This window comes from Rattus norvegicus, chromosome 2 (genome assembly GCF_036323735.1).
Source record: "Rattus norvegicus strain BN/NHsdMcwi chromosome 2, GRCr8, whole genome shotgun sequence".
NCBI classification, from domain to species: domain Eukaryota; kingdom Metazoa; phylum Chordata; class Mammalia; order Rodentia; family Muridae; genus Rattus; species Rattus norvegicus.
Genome location: NC_086020.1, coordinates 238530096 through 238550494, shown reverse-complemented (window position 1 = coordinate 238550494; position 20399 = coordinate 238530096). Strand labels below are relative to the sequence as shown.

The following is a 20399-nucleotide window of genomic DNA, read 5'->3' as shown; positions in this document are numbered from 1 at the left end:
CACCTTTGGGGGCTGGGAAGACAAGGACCAGTGGGTAGAAGGACTGGCTACACAAGCCTGGGACGTCTAAGTTCAGATCTGTTGCACTCCTACAAAAGCTGAACATGGCCGATGTCCCTCTAACCCCAACCCTTTTGGAGGGAGCAGACGTGGAGGAGGCACGATGATTCCTTAGACTTGCTGGCCAGGGAACCCAGCTAAAAGAGAAGTGACCTGCTAAACGTGCTAAACAATGTGTTTGAGAGACCCTGTCTCCTGGAATAGATGAAGTGTGGGCTAACTCATGCACATGTACACACACACACACACACACACACATATATACACACATATTCATATACATATATGATATACACACACATATACATACACATATATACTCACACACATACATAAGCACACACAAATACACAGACATATATATACAGACATACTCATACACACATACATAAGCACATACATATACATACACATATATACTCACACACATACATAAACACATAGACATAACATACACATGCACCTATATATACATACATATGCATGTACATACACAGAGGCACACACACATTCATAAACGCAGTACACATAGTCATTTCCACACCATCTGGTTGTCAATAAGAGAAGTCAAGGCATGTCTGTGTTAAATTACCCACTACCTGACTGGATCCTTGCTACTGGATTCCTCGCCTTGGATTCCTGGCACTTTTGAGTTCCTTCCCCAGCAAATCAAACAAATGAAGGGAAACCATCCCAGTTTTGTCATAAACATCTCAAAGAGCGATGAGATGAGTAGCAATAAGACAGAATGGTCTACGTTTTGATGCTTTGATTATTGCTAGCAAATGATAAAATTGTCAATTCCTAAGACATGAAATTCATGCCTGAGATAATATAATTATTATATTGTATAATCACATTAAGCTGTTGCTGCTGACTCTTAGAACACTCTGTCTTCCCATCCGAGGGAGAGAAGCTGGCAATTCTACTTTCTTGACCTGACTCTTACCAGCAGGTAGCCCCATCCCCTAGAGTAGTTTACACGGCAGCTAAAAATCCAAAAATTACCGTGAAAATACCTTCATCAAATTGAAGGCTCAGTTCAGCTTGTTTAATTGGTTGCCCAACTCTTCTACCAAAGTCAGTATGTGTGCGAATACACGTGCAAAGACAAGCCAAAGGATGACACACTGTAGGCTTCTTGTGTTGACATTTTATTGTGGTAATTGAAGTAGTTTCGCCATACATGTGTCACACGGTAGCGCATGCCACAGCAATGCCAGCTGCACACTTTGTTGGCATTTCAAGCGGATCTTTGTAACATCTGCATTCATTTACAGGAAGCAAAGCACACAGGGATCATGTGACCCATGAGTCCTGTCAGCAAATGTATTCTCTCCCCCCTCAAATTCAGACTCCATTGGCATTCAGATACTGTAGCATGTAGATTAGTTCTTATATGAACTCAAGGACCAAAAATGGCTGTTAGCCTTTGAAAGAAATACAATAGTTATCCGGCCACCGTTCAAAGGCAAGCCTTCTTACAATTTACCATTACTCTGTTGAGTGATGTGTTTGTCGTTGCAAGAGCTTTAGAGTTCATAGGGGGTGATAAAGCAGAAGCCTTATACAGATTCCTAGGTGACACAACACTCTTAGTCTCACAGTGGATTACCTGAGTAAATTTCTTCCAATACCCATCTCCTACCATGTGGCAGACCCTCAAACATAGAAGCAATCTCAGCAGGTGCCATCTCAATCCATCAGTTACAGTCACAAGACCGTTAAAGTGCGTCTCACTTCACGTGGGTCGACGCTTTGTGTCTCTTAGGTATAGAGCCTTCAACCTTGCTCCTAAACTGACCCAATATTTCATCAAAGTTTTATTGTTGCTCGTGTAAAAACACACCACTATAAAAATTCAAGGGAGACCAGTGTTTAAAAGGCAATCTTTCAATCTTTTCTTTACTTTGCCCATCATGTACAGCTAAAGCTTCAAATTTAAAGACAGGGAACAGAGGAGAGAGAGAGAGAGAGAGAGAGAGAGAGAGAGAGAGAGAGAGAAGTGCGCAGAATCGTTTGCTTTATGAATATATTTCTACGGTTTTCATTTACTCACAAGCCAACATTAGTTCAAAACAATTAAATATCTAACAATTAATATGTAGATAACATGGCCCTTCACATTTAAAGCTCTTGGTTTACAGGGAAAAGCAAATTTCCAAAAACCACCAGGTCACAAGAACGTAATTGTATACTTATATTTTTATTGTTGTTTAATGCTTAGAACCAAGTACATGGGATTTGGGATGTAAGCTAGCAACTGCTAAATAGGGAAGGAAGGAATTTCCTGTCACTTCGAGGTATTTACTATTTTTAGAAGAATATATATTTAAGAATGAATAAGTGCTTTGTAGAAGATAAAGTAATGAGGTGTATGCAGCTATCTTTTTTGGTATCTGTGAATAGTGTGTATTGCCTTGCATATGTTTAAGGTTGAAGGTAATGTTCACACAGAATAACATTGACATGTTAAGGAACAAAGCATTGAATTTCTATTCAAATATCTAAAATTTCCCGTCAGCATCATCCCATTCTCATCTACTTTCCAGGCTAATGAGATAATTTGAATGAAATCATTTTCTTGATGCCTAGGAGGCACTTACTCTCTGTGTATGCACAAACATTAGGTCAAAGAAAGGGGTTTGGTTTTGGCTTGGTTAGAACTTTAAAGATGAGTAACAAGAGCTTTCTTTTCTAATTTAGGCAAGCCCTCATGTCTTACAGACAGTAGAGTTGCTTCACCCATATACAACTTTACGTTCATATTGCAACAGGGTCTTTTAACAGATTCAACCCTTCAGGGCTGGCTTACTCAAGTGAAAACCAAGCTGTACCTTTAGATTCTGTTTGCAGGTGAGGACATAAAACAAGCGAGTTACTACTTAGACAATCGGGGAATCATCCGTATCTTAGCTTGCGTAAGCATTCCAACCTGGCAATGAACCACCGTGGTCTACACTGCAGGTCTACACCCATCCCCTTCCTTGTAGGTAAACCAAAGTCCATTGTCAGAAAAAATCCTGGTGAGACTAACTAGCTTCTGGAGTCTTCTTTCTCTTCTGTTAAGGAGAGATTTACAGTTTCTACTACAGATATGTTGGAAGCATATGCACAAGAAATGGGTAACAAAAACTAAGGAATATTTTATACCTCTAATACCTGTCTCTGGCCTCCTGAGACTTCTACAGTTCGTTATCATGTCTTCTCATGGCTGCTCATCAGGGGATGGTGCTGTGACAAACACAGGCCACAGCACACCAGGTAATGCACTTAGATAATGAACACATGGCTTTCTACACAACTTCGTCCTGTCCAACTAGTCCAAACTGGAAAATGGAGGCAATGACATTCTAGTGCTCAAAACAAGGCCTTGCTTGGATAGATAAGAAAATCATGGTTTTTTTTTTCACAATCGCCTGGCAGTTTCATGTAATTGCATTTACTCTTAGCTTTTAGTGTGTGTTTCTAGGGTAAGAATTCCTAACATGGACATCCCCCTCTCTTTTTTAATGAAAATTCCTTCCTAGTACCTGATAGAAGTTTCGGAGTACATACTCTATCCGACTAAATGATCATTTGTGAGGTAAGACAAGGTAAATGGCCAACAAACTAGGTTGGTGTCACTTATCAATGGCATATCCATAAGTTTTAGATTTTTTTATTCCTCCATGATTTTTTAAACCAAGAATTAAAAACAAATATGGCTACAGACCAACCCCAAAGGGGCTGATTTGTTTATTATCCCCATGAAGATTCAGAAGTGTTCCGGCATGTGCATCCTTTACTCTAAGGAATCTATGCCGTGTTGAAGAATCCACAACACTGACTCCTAAATACCACACTCATCTTCTTTACCCGGAGGCTTTATTCTCTTTAAAAAACAGTAAGACAAAATTATGTGGGATGTTCCCAGTACAAAAATCTCTGCTGGAATGCATGTGGGTGGGCAGCCATAAACCAGTTAAGAAGATGCCGGTAATGTGTGTAAAAAAATATGAATATTGCGGTAAAAAGTATATTCCCCAAAGGTAGTTCTTAAATGAAATACTTAAATCTTACAACTTTGGGTCACCACCTGTCCAGCTTTGGATGAGACCAGGTCAAGGGACCCCTGGCTGCTTTGGAGTTTCCTCTTCCTTTACAGGGAAGAGATATGAAGATACGGGAAGGTGGTGAATATTCCGAGATTTGCAAAAGCTTTATGTGTGTGAGTATAACCACTGGAGGGAAGTTCCAGTGAATATTGTACTTTCCAAGTCCAAAGGTCCACAGGGCATGGTCTCTATTTGTATGCAAGGCCAAGAGCTCACGCTGGTTTTCAGACTGCAGGGAGGAAGAGCGAGAATGGGAGCGGCGTGTGCTGCCCTGAAACCCAAGCATGAAGTCTCTGGACAGGGAGACAACTTCACACTGAACTTTGAATAAAGACTCCCTCCAGATTGCACCATGGAACAGTGGCCTGGGCTCACTGGAGTCTTCTCTTCAGGGTCTTTAGATTCTTTTCTGGGGTGAAATGAGAAGCTACTGTTATCGGACTTTGTGAGGTAAATTGGTCTCAACTTTGAGAGACTTAAACCCATCCATGATATGCTTTCCAAAGAAGAGTGACACAGAAGTCACACAGCAAAGCTCCTGTCACTGCCATTGTCTTGTTTCTCTGTGTGACTAGCCATGAAAATGTCAAATCAAAGTATGTTTACATTTGATTCTTGACCCACTGGATTGCCTCCCGTTCTGCATGATTCCATGGTCTTACCAGATCTTTACTGAAAATGCACACTAGAACAAGTGGCTAAATTCCCATCTAGGGGAGTAAAATGTTGGAGAGTCAGGCTGGGATATTTCCTAGTACTTTGCAGTGTGCTAGAGTAACAAGGAACCCGTTTTATCCTAATCCTATAGTGAAGCCAAGCCCAGGCATCTAAGCCTTGTGTTTCACTGTTACATAGCTATTAATAGAGAGAAGTAATAGGATACGATCAGTGTTTTCTCAAGCCGAAAGCCCTATTGTCTAGAAAATAATTTATCACACAATGATGGGATCTTCAGGATCAACTCTGCAGCAAAAAATAACATTTCTAGTAGGAAGTAATTAATTATAAACCTAGCAAATTCTACACATTTGCGTATTTGTGTAAACAACTTTAACATGGTTTATTACATTTCCAGAAAGGTTAAATCTTATATTCAGTCTTCTGCTAATTCTTCTTACATATAATAAATATATATATTTATATGTTACTTGAGTGCATGTGTGTATGTATTTCACACACTTATATGACATATATACATAAAACAGCACGTAAGGGTCGCTTCCTTAAGGTTCAACTGGAGAAAATAAATGAATGGCTATTATGCACCGCCCATGGCAATCTTCCACTCAGTTTCACAAACGGCCATATCGGGACGTAAACAAAACATTGGAGCGAGTCATTCCGGGTGAATTATATTTCATGTTGTACAGTGGTGACCTCATGAGGAATTGAGTACTTCCTGGTAGCAAATACCTAAAAAAGGTAGTTAGAAAAATTAGATCGTTGCAAAAACTTTAATGTCAACATCACTCAAGAAAGGGTTGCTCAACTAATTATTTACCCATCTGAATACTGTTGCTATCACAATGGTACGATTCATACGAGAATTTTCCTCCTAAGACTGAACTTCAAAGAGTTGAACACAGAGATACAAACACATAAATTAGAGTACAGCGTGCTATCCTTCTTGAACTCAAGCACCCCGCCATTGCTTACTGACTCACATTAACAGTAGCATTTGTTTCAAAGATATAAAAAAACCATGGAGCCTAACTGTATAAGGTATCACTGATCGTTATAACTAAAGTTCATCTGAAACATCCTTAAGTGGAAACTTTGTATTCTTAGACAAGTCAGTGTTCAAGGTTACAAGTTATATGTAACCATGCAGCCAAACATATTTCTGAATATGTGATTTTTTCCCACTTTGTGATTTTAGAAAGACAAGATAATAAATATTCTATGTAACATCTCCATCAGGATGCTAACATGCTAACATTAATTTTGCATAATAAAAGTATGAATATTCACAATTAATAATAAAGACTATAAGTAAATTTATGTCAGTTCAGGTCCCACTTGCCAAGAAACTGGACCTTGTTTTTTTTTAATGACAAGTCTTAAAAATTGTGAATTACATATAAGTTCTGCATCCATATCATCTTCGCCTGTGAAAACCTTGATAAGATTATTGTCAGTCTAATCGATAGGGCAGGAGATGAATGGCCAAGGAAATGCACACACAAACACACACACACACACACACACACACACACACACACACACACACACGGAATTTAACATACATATATACATATATATGGAAATTAACCATAACATCCAAAGACAAAGTTATAGTAATGACTTGAACAATGTACTGTACAGTCAGGACAATGATATGTGATGAATTTTCAATCACATATGTGACAACAGAAGACTAGAAATTAGCTGTGGTCTTGAAACAATAAATAAATGACAGGGAATATCTACTTCCTTCGCTGGGCACAGGAATCCTCTAGAGACAACATCATAAATGAACAGAGAAGAAACAAAATGAGTGCAAGAGCCGTCAGCTGTCTATTCTATGTAAAGCAATGAGAGAATTATGATACATCTATATTAATGGGAAAGTAAATTTACAGTTGTTTCTTGTGAATCTTAGAGAAAGAAAAGAATTCATTATAATCAAACTGCAAACAGCATTCAGATTAAAATAGGGTTTTCCATAATATCCATAAACATTACTTCATCATGAATAATAATACCTACTAAATCTGTTACCTAATATCACAAACTATAAATAATTGCTCCAATCATTAAGTTAATAGAGCAGTAAAATAATACACAACAAACTAAATTAAATCAAAATTCCAGAATGAGTGATGAATAATGAAACAACTGATTTCTCACATCACAGATTATATAAATTATTTTTTTAATATCACCAGAGTAATTTATATGGATTAATTATGATGTCAAGAGCTGGTGACGTCCTAATGATTAATCTGATATGTTTTGCCATTAAAAAAATGCTTCCCTTCTTTTGTAGGGGAAGGTGCAAAATAAACTAAGGGGCTTGATCAAAACTCCATAGTCAACACTTGCGGGAGCTACTCTAGCCTCTGGAAAACGCATCAGGAATTATACAGTAAACAGCAACTCATGCCAACCTCTACATGCACGTACCTATGTGCGTGCGTGCAGGCAAGAGTGCGCACTCACGCATGCGTATATGGTTGCCTGGGCATGAGCATAGAGGCCTTAAGTTGACGTCATCAGTCGTCTCTCTCTATCATTTTCTACTTTACTTACTGGGACGGGGTCTCTTGCTGGACCTCTCTAGCTCAGAAGCTAGACAGTTTGTCCCAAATGCCCCCTACCTACTGGGTTCTGGGATTATAGGTGGCCATTAAGCCTGCCGAGGTTTTGCTTCTATGTGGGTTCTGGGGATCTAAATTTAGGTCTTCATGGTTGTGGGACAAACATTTTATCGACTGAGCCATTTTGACAGCCCTCTAATTAAAATTTTAATTTCCAATAAATCAGTGCTATTGACACTTCAGCGACATTCCCGAAAATGTTTTTCTATTGTCTCTCACTAGCTCTGGAAGCCACCATCTTCCTGCCCTGGGCTTCCTGGGAGTTGGGCTACGACACCTAGCCTTTCAAAAGTTCTTCTTAGCACATGAAAACAATAAGTAAATAAAACCACAAAGTACAAGATCCTAGGTAATTTATTTTAGACTAACGATTATTTAAATAGTATTTTATAGGCTAGCACTTATAATTTCCTTATAAATATTAACATGTAATTCAAATAACAATCATCTAAGTAAGTGTCACTGCTAACGCCATTTTAAGGGTGAATCAGCTATCTGAAGAACACAGGGTCAAGTGTCTTTCCCCTGGTCACACAGCTAGCGAAGGGACTTGAAAGTTTCAGAGCCCTCTGCACATCTACAGGGCTGCTGCTGTCCAGGACTGAACTTCTTGGTCATGACAATTCCACACTTGTCCTTTCAGAATTTATATGAAGTTATTGTGTACTTCAGGAAGTGGACAACAGTGTTGGTATATGCACGCCACAAAGACCAAATTTTTTTTTCAGAGCCGGGGACCGAACCCAGGGCCTTGCCACTCTACCACTAGCGCTCTACCACTGAGCTAAATCCCCAACCCCAAAGACCAACTTTTTTAATAGAAGCGGAAGTTACTAAGAAACTGTTCTTTTGGACTGGAATAAAAAGAGAAGTGCATCATCACGAACTTGAAAGAGCAGATGAAATTATACAGCAAAAACACTGCTCGCCTAAAGCAAATGCCCGGATATCGCAAGGCACTCTGGAGCGATGCAAGGCTTATTTGCCTCGAAGACGCCACAGTAGCTGAACAGCAAAGAGTGCGTTTAAATCGTTCTTTGTGTTGGAGGTAAATAACACAGTTTAATTCTTTTAAGCAGGAAGACTGTCTCTAGGAAGTAAATTTATAAACTATAACTGAAGGGTCCATATAAGTACCAAAAATACAAAGAAGTTTACAGCTTTTGTCCTAGCTTTTCTTTTTTTTTTTTTTTTTTTTTTTTTTTTTTTGGCTTTACCAAAATAGCTCACAGCTAACTGGTACCCAGGAGCAGCACAACAGAGCGTCTACATTCACTCTGCACCAGAGCCATTCTCCTCATTCGTAAGGCAAGGGGTGCTCATCCTCACGGGTTGTGTGTAGACGTAGGATGCGTACTTTTAAAATTCCGGATTGGTATAGAGTTTTATATGTTACCTTATTGCTGATTCTGGTGATCCCCAGAACGCTAATCAACCCGAAACTGATAGGAAATTCACTTTGAACACGAGACACTCACCTTCCAGCATCTCTCTGTAGTAGGACAAGGACCCCTGAACTCCTTCAGGTGAACCCAGATTCGTGGTCTGAGGACTGCAGGGTAAATAAAATTCAACAGACTGTGTTCCCTGTGCTTTGGAGGACTTTTCTTACAGTCTTGAAATTTTGTGACATAGAATTTTTTTTTATCATTTTGGATATAAAATTCGGTATGTTAAGTCTATTAATCTTATATAACCACCCGCAAGTCTAGAATCCTGCTGCCATCCCAAAACGAGTCTCTGCACTTCCTAGTTTTCTTAGTTTCTCTTCTCCTCAGCGTGGATTCGGGAACGCGCTGGAGAGAGGACTTGCCTGGCACACTATCAAGTCCTCAGCTCAGCGGCAGACACTTACAAAAGGCTACTCTAGGGGAAATCCTCTTCTCTTCCCTAGTCCCTTACTAGGTCCCTAGCCACTGTGGTTATTTGGATTGTGTTACACAGACCAAAGGCTGGAAGCTAGTGTCCACGTAAGAGGAAAAGCTCCAGTGTCTGTCTTTGGGGATCTAAGTTCTTTCACCATTATTTTTTCTGTTGTTCTTTTCATTTACCTATGAATTTTACGATGTCATTTTAAACAGCTGAATAATGCTCAAATGTGCCACCACTCCCTAAGCCACTCATCTAGGGTGTTTCCAATCCCTGCCCATCAGCGAACATGGATGGAGAAGTTCCTCGGTAGTGAGACGCAGAGGCCTTTGGGTATATGTCCGCGTGTATTATAACTGAATCGTGAGGTCCACCTCGAGGTACGGACGCTTCAGAACCACAGCACTGATTTCTCTTATAGCTGCACAGATTTGCACTCACACTAGCCACGGATGAACATTCCCCTTGCTCCTCAACCTTGCCAACAGGAGCTGCCGTTTGCTGACTGACCTTGGCCATTCTGACTGTGCTGAAATGAAACCTTAGAGCAGTTTTAGTTTGCATTGCCTGACGGCTAAAGATGTCCAGCATTTCTTTGTGTGTTTTGTATCCACTTGTGTTTAACTTTGGGGGGAACTGGCTACTTAGTTCCGTCTCCATTTTTTACATTAGGCTATTGGTTTCTTCGTGGTGCCCTTTTGGTTCTTTATATGTTTAGATAAGAGCGTTCTATCATATTGGTAATGATCTTTTCCCATTTGGTAGGAAGCCACGGTGTCTTTTACCGTACAGTGTTTCAGCTTGACAACATTTGTTAACTGTTGATCCTTAGTGCCCGAGCTGTCGGGATCCTGTTCAGAATGTCCTTCCCTGTATCCATGAGCTCAGGCCTGTTCTTCATTTTCTCTTCTATCAGATCCAGGGTATTTATCTGTCTTATGTTGAGGTTCTTGATCCATTTGGAGTTGAGTTTTTTCACAGGGTGAGTGATAGGATTCTATATTCATTCCTCTGCAAGCAGCCATCCAGTTTGGTCAGCACTGTCTGTTGGGAGATGCTGTCCCTCCTCCATCATCAACCCCTTCCCCTCAAGACTCGGGGAATATATAGAAGAGGAGGCAGAAAGGTCGTTAAGAGACAGAGGTGATGGATTACTCTGAAGGAAGTGTCTTCCAGACACAACAGGACTGATGTGCGTACAAACTCACAGAGCCTGGCAGCGTGCACAAGACCTGGTTCAAGCCAGGTGGGGTGCCAGCACTGAGGGGAGAAAAGTGAACATGGGCTCCCACTCTCAACCAAGACCCTATCTGCAAATGATACCCACAGGCAAAGGAAAAATCGGTTTTCTCCAATGGATCTCACTGGGTGGATTACCACACTCAGGGTCTGCCCCGTGTCCAGGCCTAAAAGAGCAACGAAAACCGAACTCAGCGATGTTTCTATTGACAAAAATGTCTGCTTGGACAGGCTGATTCTCACTGTGGGGGGTTCTTCTGTGTGTGTTTCTTGGCTTTTTGTTGCTTATGGTCTTGTTTTGATTTGCTTCTGTGAGAAAACATATAGTTGGGTGGGTGGGGATGTGAGAGGGATTAAGGGAGATGAAAAACATGATCGAATACACAAAAAAGTTCTTTTTTGATTTATAAAAATGCTTCTTTCACCTCCACCCTCCACCCTTCCTACCTAGGAAACTTCAACTTTACTCCCAGATTATGAAGTCGACTGTCACACTTACACACTTATCACAGATGCCACTGTGTCTGCTTACAAGCTTGGAGTGTTTGCCGTGCTTCTCCTTTGAGTCGTGTACTGGCTGTCTCTGTTGTGAGGCTAATACTCCACTGTATGACCTCACATTCTGCTCTTACTGATGGCGGTTGAGTTGGTTCTATGGCCCGGCTTCTGTAAAACAGACGCTGCTATCCACGATGGTGGGCAAGCATCCGGGAGCCTGGCTTCGGAGCCTTTGGGGCTATACTCAGAGTTGTCGCTTCTGGGTCGTATGTGCACTTAGTTACATTTAGCTTTTCTGAGAAAATGCCGCACCGAGTTCCACAGCAGCCACGTCACTTTGCATCCTCAGCAGCAAAGCAAGCCTGGGCCTTGCTACTCTCCCTGTATTCTAACACATTGACAGAGCACACCCCTGCTTGGGAGCCGCCAGCCATTATGAAGTACCTTGTGGTTTCGACTTCGATTGGGGAAGGAAGAGGACGAGGCCTATTGTCAAAGACGCACTGTGTCACGTGCTACTAATGTGAGACCTGTTTCTCAGCTCTCAAGGACTCCAGTGATCTCTGGCCTGCCCATGTCCCAGAGTCACTGAGAAGGTACGCAGAAGAATACTGCTGACGGCTGACATGTCCTGAGCATCAGCCCCACGGGTAAGACGGTCCTTTGCCTGAGATCAGCATGCCTTGCTGTGGCCTCAGGTCATTAATGATGCCATGTGCTTGCAGCTTTTTAACTGTAAAGTATAACACACGTTCAGAAAGGAACGGTAAACAGGACGTTCAGTTTATATGCGTTCTGAAGTGACTACTTGTAGAAAGCCACCCTGTTGGGCATCTGGGCAGAGTCCCTGAGCCCAGAGTTACAGCAGCCTCTTTCTCCGAGGACTCAAGTCCACCTTGGTGTTTACAACACTTATATCCTTATCTCCCGTCTGAATCCATCTTCCTAAAAGACTGTTTCGCTTCTTAACTTTCATTAACAATCAAATGAAGTCGATGTTCCTTTGTTCCTGACTAACTTTGCTCCAGCTCACATTTGGGCCTGCAGGTAAACCATTTTCCTTACCAGTACTGAATGCTAGTCCACTGTGTGATGTTCTAGAATGGGTACCAATTCTTCTGTTGTATACTTAGGTTGTTTCTAATTTTTGAAAAGGGTATTACGAGTAAACAATGCCGTGACCATTGGCATGACCGTGACCAAGGGTGTTTGTCCTCCTGATTATGCACTTCTACCAGGAAATGACTGGCACGGAGGCCATGGAAGTGGTAGGGTCCCATAGGCAGTGCTCAACAGATACCAGTTTTGCTGTTTCCTGCCATGAAGGTGATTCTCGTTTCCTGGTGTTCTTGGCAGTTCCAGTGTGCGGCATTGTGGTGGCCTCCTTCTGTTATTCTGCAGTGTCTTGCATACTAACTTGCTCATGTACATTTAAAAATGTTTCCTGCCCCCTTTTCAACATTTTCTTCACCAATTCTCCATTAAGTGGTCTGGGGTTTTTTTGTTTATTTGTTTGTTTGTTTGTTTGTTTGTTTTTAAGTTGTAAGAACTCATATGTAACTTCTACCGGACTTTATTCTTGTCTGTGTTTTGCTTTTTTGTCCTGAGGTAGGGTCACTTGGAATCCTGGCTGGCTTGAACTTGCTATGTAGCTAAGGCTGGCTTTGAACTCCTGATTCTCTGCATATACCTCTGTTCCTGCAGGCTGGGATTACAGTTCTGCAGCCCCATGCCTTGTAACGTTATAGTCCATATGGTATACGGATTGCAGGCATCTTTCTCTAGTCTGTAGCTTTCTGGGTTTTTTTTTTCATTTTAATAGGCTGTGCTGATAATTATTCATATATGTACCTAATTTTAATATAAAATACAGCCATCTTTTCATTTAGGATTAACGCTTTTGGTGCTACTTGTCTAATGGCCATTTATACATCTCAAACTCATGGATATATTCTCCTTGGAAATTTTCCATTTTAACCTTCATGACTGCATGCTCCGCTCATCAACTTAATGGATAAAGTTGGACTTCTTTTCTCAAGTACTTAGAAATCTAAGGAAATAATAATTTACTCTCTTAGATTGGTTGATTTCATCAAGATTGTTAAAGTTACTTTGTTTCTCTTTAGATGCTTAAGAACCCAGATTTCTTCACTACCTCTCCATCTCAAACCCAATGCCGTACACCCGTCTGCATCCTCGGTCCTCTGAGGCCCCTTGGTTACAAGGCTGCATGGGACCTGGTGTGCCAGGCAGCCATGATTTCTTCCTCGCTGGAGCAGGAATGCTGGGTGTTTGGGCATGTATGACTCTGCAGAAATCCCTGCTCTGCCTTTTCTGGTTGGATAAACAGTTTCCTAATCACAAGTATAACTCAATCTGATAACACAATTTGTCAGAACCTGAAACTGGGAACAAAGCTACGGGTCAAACCCAGGGCCTGCCATACCCACCGTGAACATTCCTCTCTCTCAGCCACGTGCCAGCCATCTCTCCGCCCCTCTATTCTATCAGGTAGCAAAAGACTTCAATCTCTCCCTCAGGTTATGGAGCCTAACACCAGTGCTACACGCAGAAGCCGGATGAGGACTGCTCTAGCTAACCTTGCTTCAGTTTGCTAGTGTATAGCTTCGGATTTTGCCCTTAGGTTGATAGGGGAGAATGAACGTTTGTTTTTTTCGTTAATAAAGCTCTGTTTGGTTTTTTGTATAGAAGGTGGGTAACTAGCCTTAAAACAAAGAGAAACTAAGTTCTCTCCTTTTCTATTCTCAAGGTGGGGTTGACAGTGAGCCCATATAAACCTAGACACCAAAGAGGAGCCTGAGAATTTACCAACCAGGCCTAGTACAGTGGAGCATCAAGCCAGTCCCAAACATTAGTATCCTCAAGAGCACATAGACACGTGCATATTTCTAAATGAAAGCCCTGGTTCCTACACCAACCCTAGTTGTTTGGCTATTATGAGACTTACATGTGCCGTGTCTTTTTAATTGGTGTGTTATTTTTGTAAGGTTTCAAGGTCAGAAACCACTTTCTTGCATCTAGTATTTAAAACTTCTTAGGAAATATTGTTCAAAAGTCATGGTATGCATAGGTCTGTAAAACTAGGTGAGGCCAACTGTCTCTCTTTGTTTCATTTTGTTTTTTGGGGGGTGGGGTTCTTTTGGATAAAATTTCCAAAGACATATCTCCTCATAAAAGTGCTCAAGCTTAATTCATGAATGCATATGTTACATTCATACTTAGGTACACCCTTGCTTGTAATTAATGTATACATATGCATTCACGTGCATATTTATCAAGTATACTTTAGAAATAAAAGTAATTAATCCATCAAAGGCTAAAGTCTATAAAGTAAAGTGTTATAGATTCATTTTCCTATGAGTTGAAGCTACTGCTCTTAAATTGCTGTGACGCCCATCTGGGTTTTAAAAGCTAGCTACTGCACTAAAGTGTTTATTATCCTCCTCTCCTTGGGTTTTCCTCAAGAGCTAACTCTCACTATGTCCTATCCTCTTTCCAGAACTGCATCATCTGACCAGTGGACCAGAGGAGGACACACACTCGCCTGGCCTAGCCCTTGTGCAGAGAAATTGCACATTCCATTACTCTCCGGCCCTCATGGAAGGAATTAAAGTTCTCAGGCGACGGCAGTAGAAACTTCATGTTGATCCAAGTCTGCCTTTCAAGAAGATAAGTTTAATTGTGTATTAGAAAACTCACAGGAGTCACCTACACCATTTCCCCAGTAAGGCTTGTCAGTAAAATTCTACTTAGAAATCCGTCTCCTGTAATGAAGGGTTCTGAACTTGGGCAGGAATGATGGTGCAAGCTTACTGAACCTCATGGTGCTTAGACCTGTAACCCCAGGCTCATCTGAGGAAGTCTGGAACTGAAGGTTACAGGAGGAGGATACCTCTCCTGGCCACAAAGATTAGAAAGAAAAAAACTGAAGCAACTGTGGGGTGTGACCTCTTCCTCCAGACTGATCTTCCTCACAAAACTATCTGATCCATCAATAGACACTGAGTTGCAGACCTAGAATTTCAGGAAGGCTACTCCAGAGCACTGACGAATTCCTGCCTGGGTGAGACTCCTGGACACTCACAGCATGTTATGCCCTAAAGAAAAGGCTCTTCATTTCTGTGCTGGAACGCCAACACAATGGCAACAATTTGTTTAAATCCATTAACGAAAGGTTTATTTCCCGTTAAAACTGTACAATACAACTTTAAAATACTCACAGCTAACTCTGTCACTAGAGTTGTGATCATTAGGCCACCGCATGCAAAAGGAATAAAACTGGCTAAAACAGCCTACACGGTGTATAGAAAACAAAGTCTGGGTTGGCAAGTGTGTCTGCTGGTCCCTTCTGAGAAAAATATTCCAATCCACTTTGTGGTCACAGGTCACTGTCGCAGAGACAGGGGCTTGAGGGCCCTCCCTGAGGTCATTCTGCACCAACATCTAGGGTTCCATTTGCTCGTTAGTTTTTAGCCTACCCCCTGACTCATTTTAGACTGTGGCTTTATTTTCACAGCTCACATTCTTCTACTTTAGGTAGTGTCACATTTGCATGATGAAGCTACCATGACAAAGACTGGGAACTAACTCAGAGCATAGGGAACAGGTCTGTCCTGTGCAAGACCATGGGTTCAATGTACAGGAAGTTACCGTTCATCCTCAGTTCTACCAGGTACTGTAACCGTGTTGGAAATGGACTACTTGTCTACCTGTAATCTTGCAGTTCAACAGTTGCCTGTTTCTGTGTTTCTGACTTTAAAATAGCTACATGTTTTAACTTGTCAGACATGAGACTTGATTTTGAAATTGAACTCTACAAACATTTACATCCTGCCGATCAGCTTGGCCATGTCTTGGTAGAGGCGTGCTGGAAAATAAAAATCAAATCAGAGGCACCTTCTAGACTGTATTGTTCTCGGAGGTGAATGCTGACATACCCCTGTTAGGGAATAACAACTAACTTCATTCGAACAGCTTGGCGTGTTCTTACCCAATTTTTTGGAAACAAGAATATTTAAGTCAAGCCCGCTTGTTTCCGTTCACCATCTATCTACCTTCTTTAGGTTTTAGGTTGCCGTACCTGTTCGGTCTCTTAAAAACAAAGACTACAGACACTTCCGGTTTTTAGCGGGAGTCCCAATCTCCGGCTCCCTGCCTCCAGCTCACTGCTCCCAAACCCCGTGGGAGAGAGAGCTCACCACCGAGACAGGTGGGCACTCCTGAGACTGCAGAGCAGAAGAGACCACCAACACTGCCCACCCCTGCCCACATCCCTGCCCCAAGAGAAAACTGTATACGGCCTCTGGGTTTCCTTGGATAAGGGCACAGGAGCAGGAAATCCGCTGCCTCTGAGACACCACCGGAATCTGAAGGGACAGACCAGATAAACAGTTCTCTGCACCCAAATCCCGTGGGAGGGAGAGCTAAACCTTCAGAGAGGCAGACACACCTGGGAAACCAGAAGAGACTACACTCTGCCCACATCTCTGACTCCAGAGGAAAACACCAAACACCATCTGAAACCCTAGTGCACGGAAGCTCCCGGAAAGGGTGGCACAGATCTTCCTGGTTGCTGCCGCCTCAGAGAGCTCATAAGCAACACCCCACGAGCAAACGTGAGCCTTGGGATCACAGGTAAGACAAACCTTCCAGCTCCAAGCGACCTGCCTGGTGAATTCAAGACACAGGCCCACAGGAACAGCTGAAGACCTGTAGATAGGAAAACTACACGCCTGAAAGCAGAACACTCTGTCCCCATAACTGGCTGAAAGAAAACAGCAAAACAGGTCTACAGCACTCCTGACACACAGGCTTATAGGACAGTCTAGCCACTGTCAGAAATAGCAGAACAAAGTAATACTAGAGATAATCTGATGGCAAGAGGCAAGCACAGGAACCCAAGCAACAGAAACCAAGACTACATGGCATCATCAGAGCCCAATTCTCCCACCAAAGCAAACACAGAATATCCAAACACACCAGAAAAGCAAGATCTAGTTTCAAAATAATATTTGATCATGATGCTGGAGGACTTCAAGAAAGACATGAAGAACTCCCTTAGAGAAACACAGGAAAACATAAATAAACAAGTAGAAGCCTACAGAGAGGAATCACAAAAATCCCTGAAAAAATTCCAGGAAAACATAAATAAACAAGTAGAAGCCCATAGAGAGTAGACACAAAAATCCCTGAAAGAATTCCCGAAAAAAACAATCAAACAGTAGAAGGAATTAAAAATGGAAATAGAAGCAATCAAGAAAGAACACATGGAAACAACCCTGGATATAGAAAACCAAAGGAAGAGACAAGGAGACGGAGATACAAGCATCACCAACAGAATACAAGAGATACAAGAGAGAATCTCAGGAGCAGAAGACTCCATAGAAATCATCAACTCAACAGTCAAAGATAATGTAAAGCAGAAAAAGCTACTGGTCCAAAACATACAGGAAATCCAGGACTCAATGAGAAGATCAAAACTAAGGATAATAGGTATAGAAGAGAGTGAAGACTCCCAGCTCAAAGGACCAGTAAATATCTTCAACAAAATCATAGAAGAAAACTTCCCTAACCTAAAAAAAGAGATACCCATAGGTATACATGAACCCTACAGAACTCCAAATAGATTGGACCAGAAAAGAAACACCTCCTGTCACATAATAGTCAAAACACCAAATGCACAAAATAAAGAAAGAATATTAAAAGCAGTAAGGGAAAAAGGTCAAGTAACATATAAAGGCAGACCTATCAGAATCACACCAGACTTTTCGCCAGAGACTATGAAAGCCAGAAGATTCTGGACAGATGTCATACAAACCCTAAGAGAACATAAATGCCAGCCCAGGTTACTGTATCCTGCAAAACTCTCAATTAACATAGATTGAGAAACCAAGATATTCCATGACAAAACCAAATTTACACAATATCTTTCTACAAATCCAGCACTACAAAGGATAATAAATGGTAAAGCCCAACATAAGGAGGAAAGCTATACTCTAGAAGAAGCAAGAAACTAATCGTCTTGGCAACAAAACAAAGAGAAGAAAAGCACACAAACATAACCTCACATCCAAATATGAATATAACAGGAAGCAATAATCACTATTCCTTAATATCTCTCAATATCAATGGTCTCAACTCCCCAATAAAAAGACATAGATTAACAAACTGGATACGCAATGAGGACCCTGCATTCTGCTGCCTACAGGAAATACACCTCAGAGACAAAGACAGACACTACCTCAGAGTGAAAGGCTGGAAATCAACTTTCCAAGCAAATGGTCGGAAGAAACAAGCTGGAGTAGCCATTCTAATATCAAATAAAATCAATTTTCAACTAAAAGTCATCAAAAAAGATAAGGACACTTCATATTCATCAAAGGAAAAATCCACCAAGATGAACTCTCAATCCTAAATATCTATTCCCCAAATACAAGGGCACCTACATACATAAAAGAAACCTTACTAAAGCTCAAAACATACATTGCACCTCACACAATAATAGTAGGAGATTTCAACACCCCACTCTCATCAATGGACAGATCATGGAAACAGAAATTAAACAGAGATGTAGACAGACTAAGAGAAGTCATGAACCAAATGGACTTAACAGATATTTATAGAACATTCTATCCTAAAGCAAAGGGATATACATTCTTCTCAGCTCCTCATTGTACTTTCTCCAAAATTGACCATATAATTGGTCAAAAAACAGGCCTCAACAGGTACAAAAAGATAGAAATAATCCCATGCGTGCTATCAGACCACCATGGCCTAAAGCTGGTCTTCAATAACAATAAGGGAAGAACACCCACATATACGTGGAAGTTGAACAATGCTCTATTCAACGATAACCTGGTCAAGGAAGAAATAAAGAAAGAAATTAAAGACTTCTTAGAATTTAATGAAAATGAAGGTACAACATACCCAAACTTATGGGACACAATGAAAGCTGTGCTAAGAGAAAAACTCATAGCTCTGAGTGCCTGCAGAAAGAAACAGGAGAGAGCATATGACAGCAGCTTGGCAGCACACCTAAAAGCTCTAGAACAAAAAGCAAATACACCCAGGAGGAGTAAAAGACAGGAAATAATCAAACTCAGAGCTGAAATCAGCCAAGTAGAAACAAAAAGGACCATAGAAAGAATCAACAGAACCAAAAGTTGGTTCTTTGACAAAATCAACAAGATAGATAAACCCTTAGCCAGACTAAAGAGAGGACACAGAGAGTGTGTCCAAATTAACAAAATCAGAAATGAAAAGGGAGACATAACTACAGATTCAGAGGAAATTCAAAAAATCATCAGATCTTACTATAAAAGCCTATATTCAACAAAACTTGAAAATCTGCAGGAAATGGACAATTTCCTAGACAGATACCAGGTATCGAAGTTAAATCAGGAACAGATAAACCAGTTAAACAACCCCATAACTCCTAAGGAAATAGAAGCAGTCATTAAAGGTCTCCCAACCAAAAAGAGCCCAGGTCCAGACAGGTTTAGTGCACAAAATTCTATCAGACCTTCATAGAAGACCTCGTACCAATACTATCCAAACTATTCCACAAAATTGAAACAGATGGAGCACTACTGAATTCCTTCTATGAAGCCACAATTACTCTTATAACTAAACCACAAAAAGACCCAACAAAGAAAGAGAACTTCAGACCAATTTCCCTTATGAATATCGATGCAAAAATACTCAATAAAGTTCTGGCAAACTGAATCCAAGAGCACATCAAAACAATCAACCACCATGATCAAGTAGGCTTCATCCCAGGCATGCAGGGATGGTTTAATATATGGAAAACCATCAACGTGATCCATTATATAAACAAACTGAAAGAACAAAACCACATGATCATTTCATTAGATGCTGAGAAAGCATTTGACAAAATTCAACACCCCTTCATGATGAAAGTCCTGGAAAGAATAGGAATTCAAGGCCCATACCTAAACATAGTAAAAGCCATATACAGCAAACCAGTTGCTAACATTAAACTAAATGGAGAGAAACTTGAAGCAATCCCACTAAAATCAGGGACTAGACAAGGCTGCCCACTCTCTCCCTACTTATTCAATATAGTTCTTGAAGTTCTAGCCAGAGCAATCAGACAACAAAAGGAGGTCAAGGGGATATAGATTGGTAAAGAAGAAGTCAAAATATCACTATTTGCAGATGATATGATAGTATATTTAACTGATCCCAAAAGTTCCACCAGAGAACTACTAAAGCTGATAAAAAAAACTTCAGCAAAGTGGCTGGGTATAAAATTAACTCAAATAAATCAGTAGCC

At 41.0% G+C, this 20399-nt stretch overlaps 1 protein-coding gene across 9 annotated transcripts in view; it reads right to left on the bottom strand.

Moving 5' to 3' along the window:
- Nucleotides 1-1198: 1198 nt before the first annotated feature.
- Nucleotides 1199-20399, bottom strand: part of Ttll7 (tubulin tyrosine ligase like 7) — a 123511-nt gene continuing 104310 nt past the window's right edge. For 6 of the 9 annotated variants that reach the window (XM_039103873.2, XM_039103877.2, XM_039103874.2 and 3 more), the window contains one exon: nucleotides 1199-5570. In XM_039103873.2, coding sequence (XP_038959801.1) covers nucleotides 5450-5570 — 121 coding nt within the window. In that variant the 3' untranslated portion in view covers nucleotides 1199-5449. Of the gene's footprint in view, nucleotides 5571-8955; nucleotides 9030-20399 lie in introns of all 9 variants that reach the window. The other 3 variants (XM_063282927.1, XM_063282926.1, XM_063282925.1) reach the window with 1 other exon arrangement.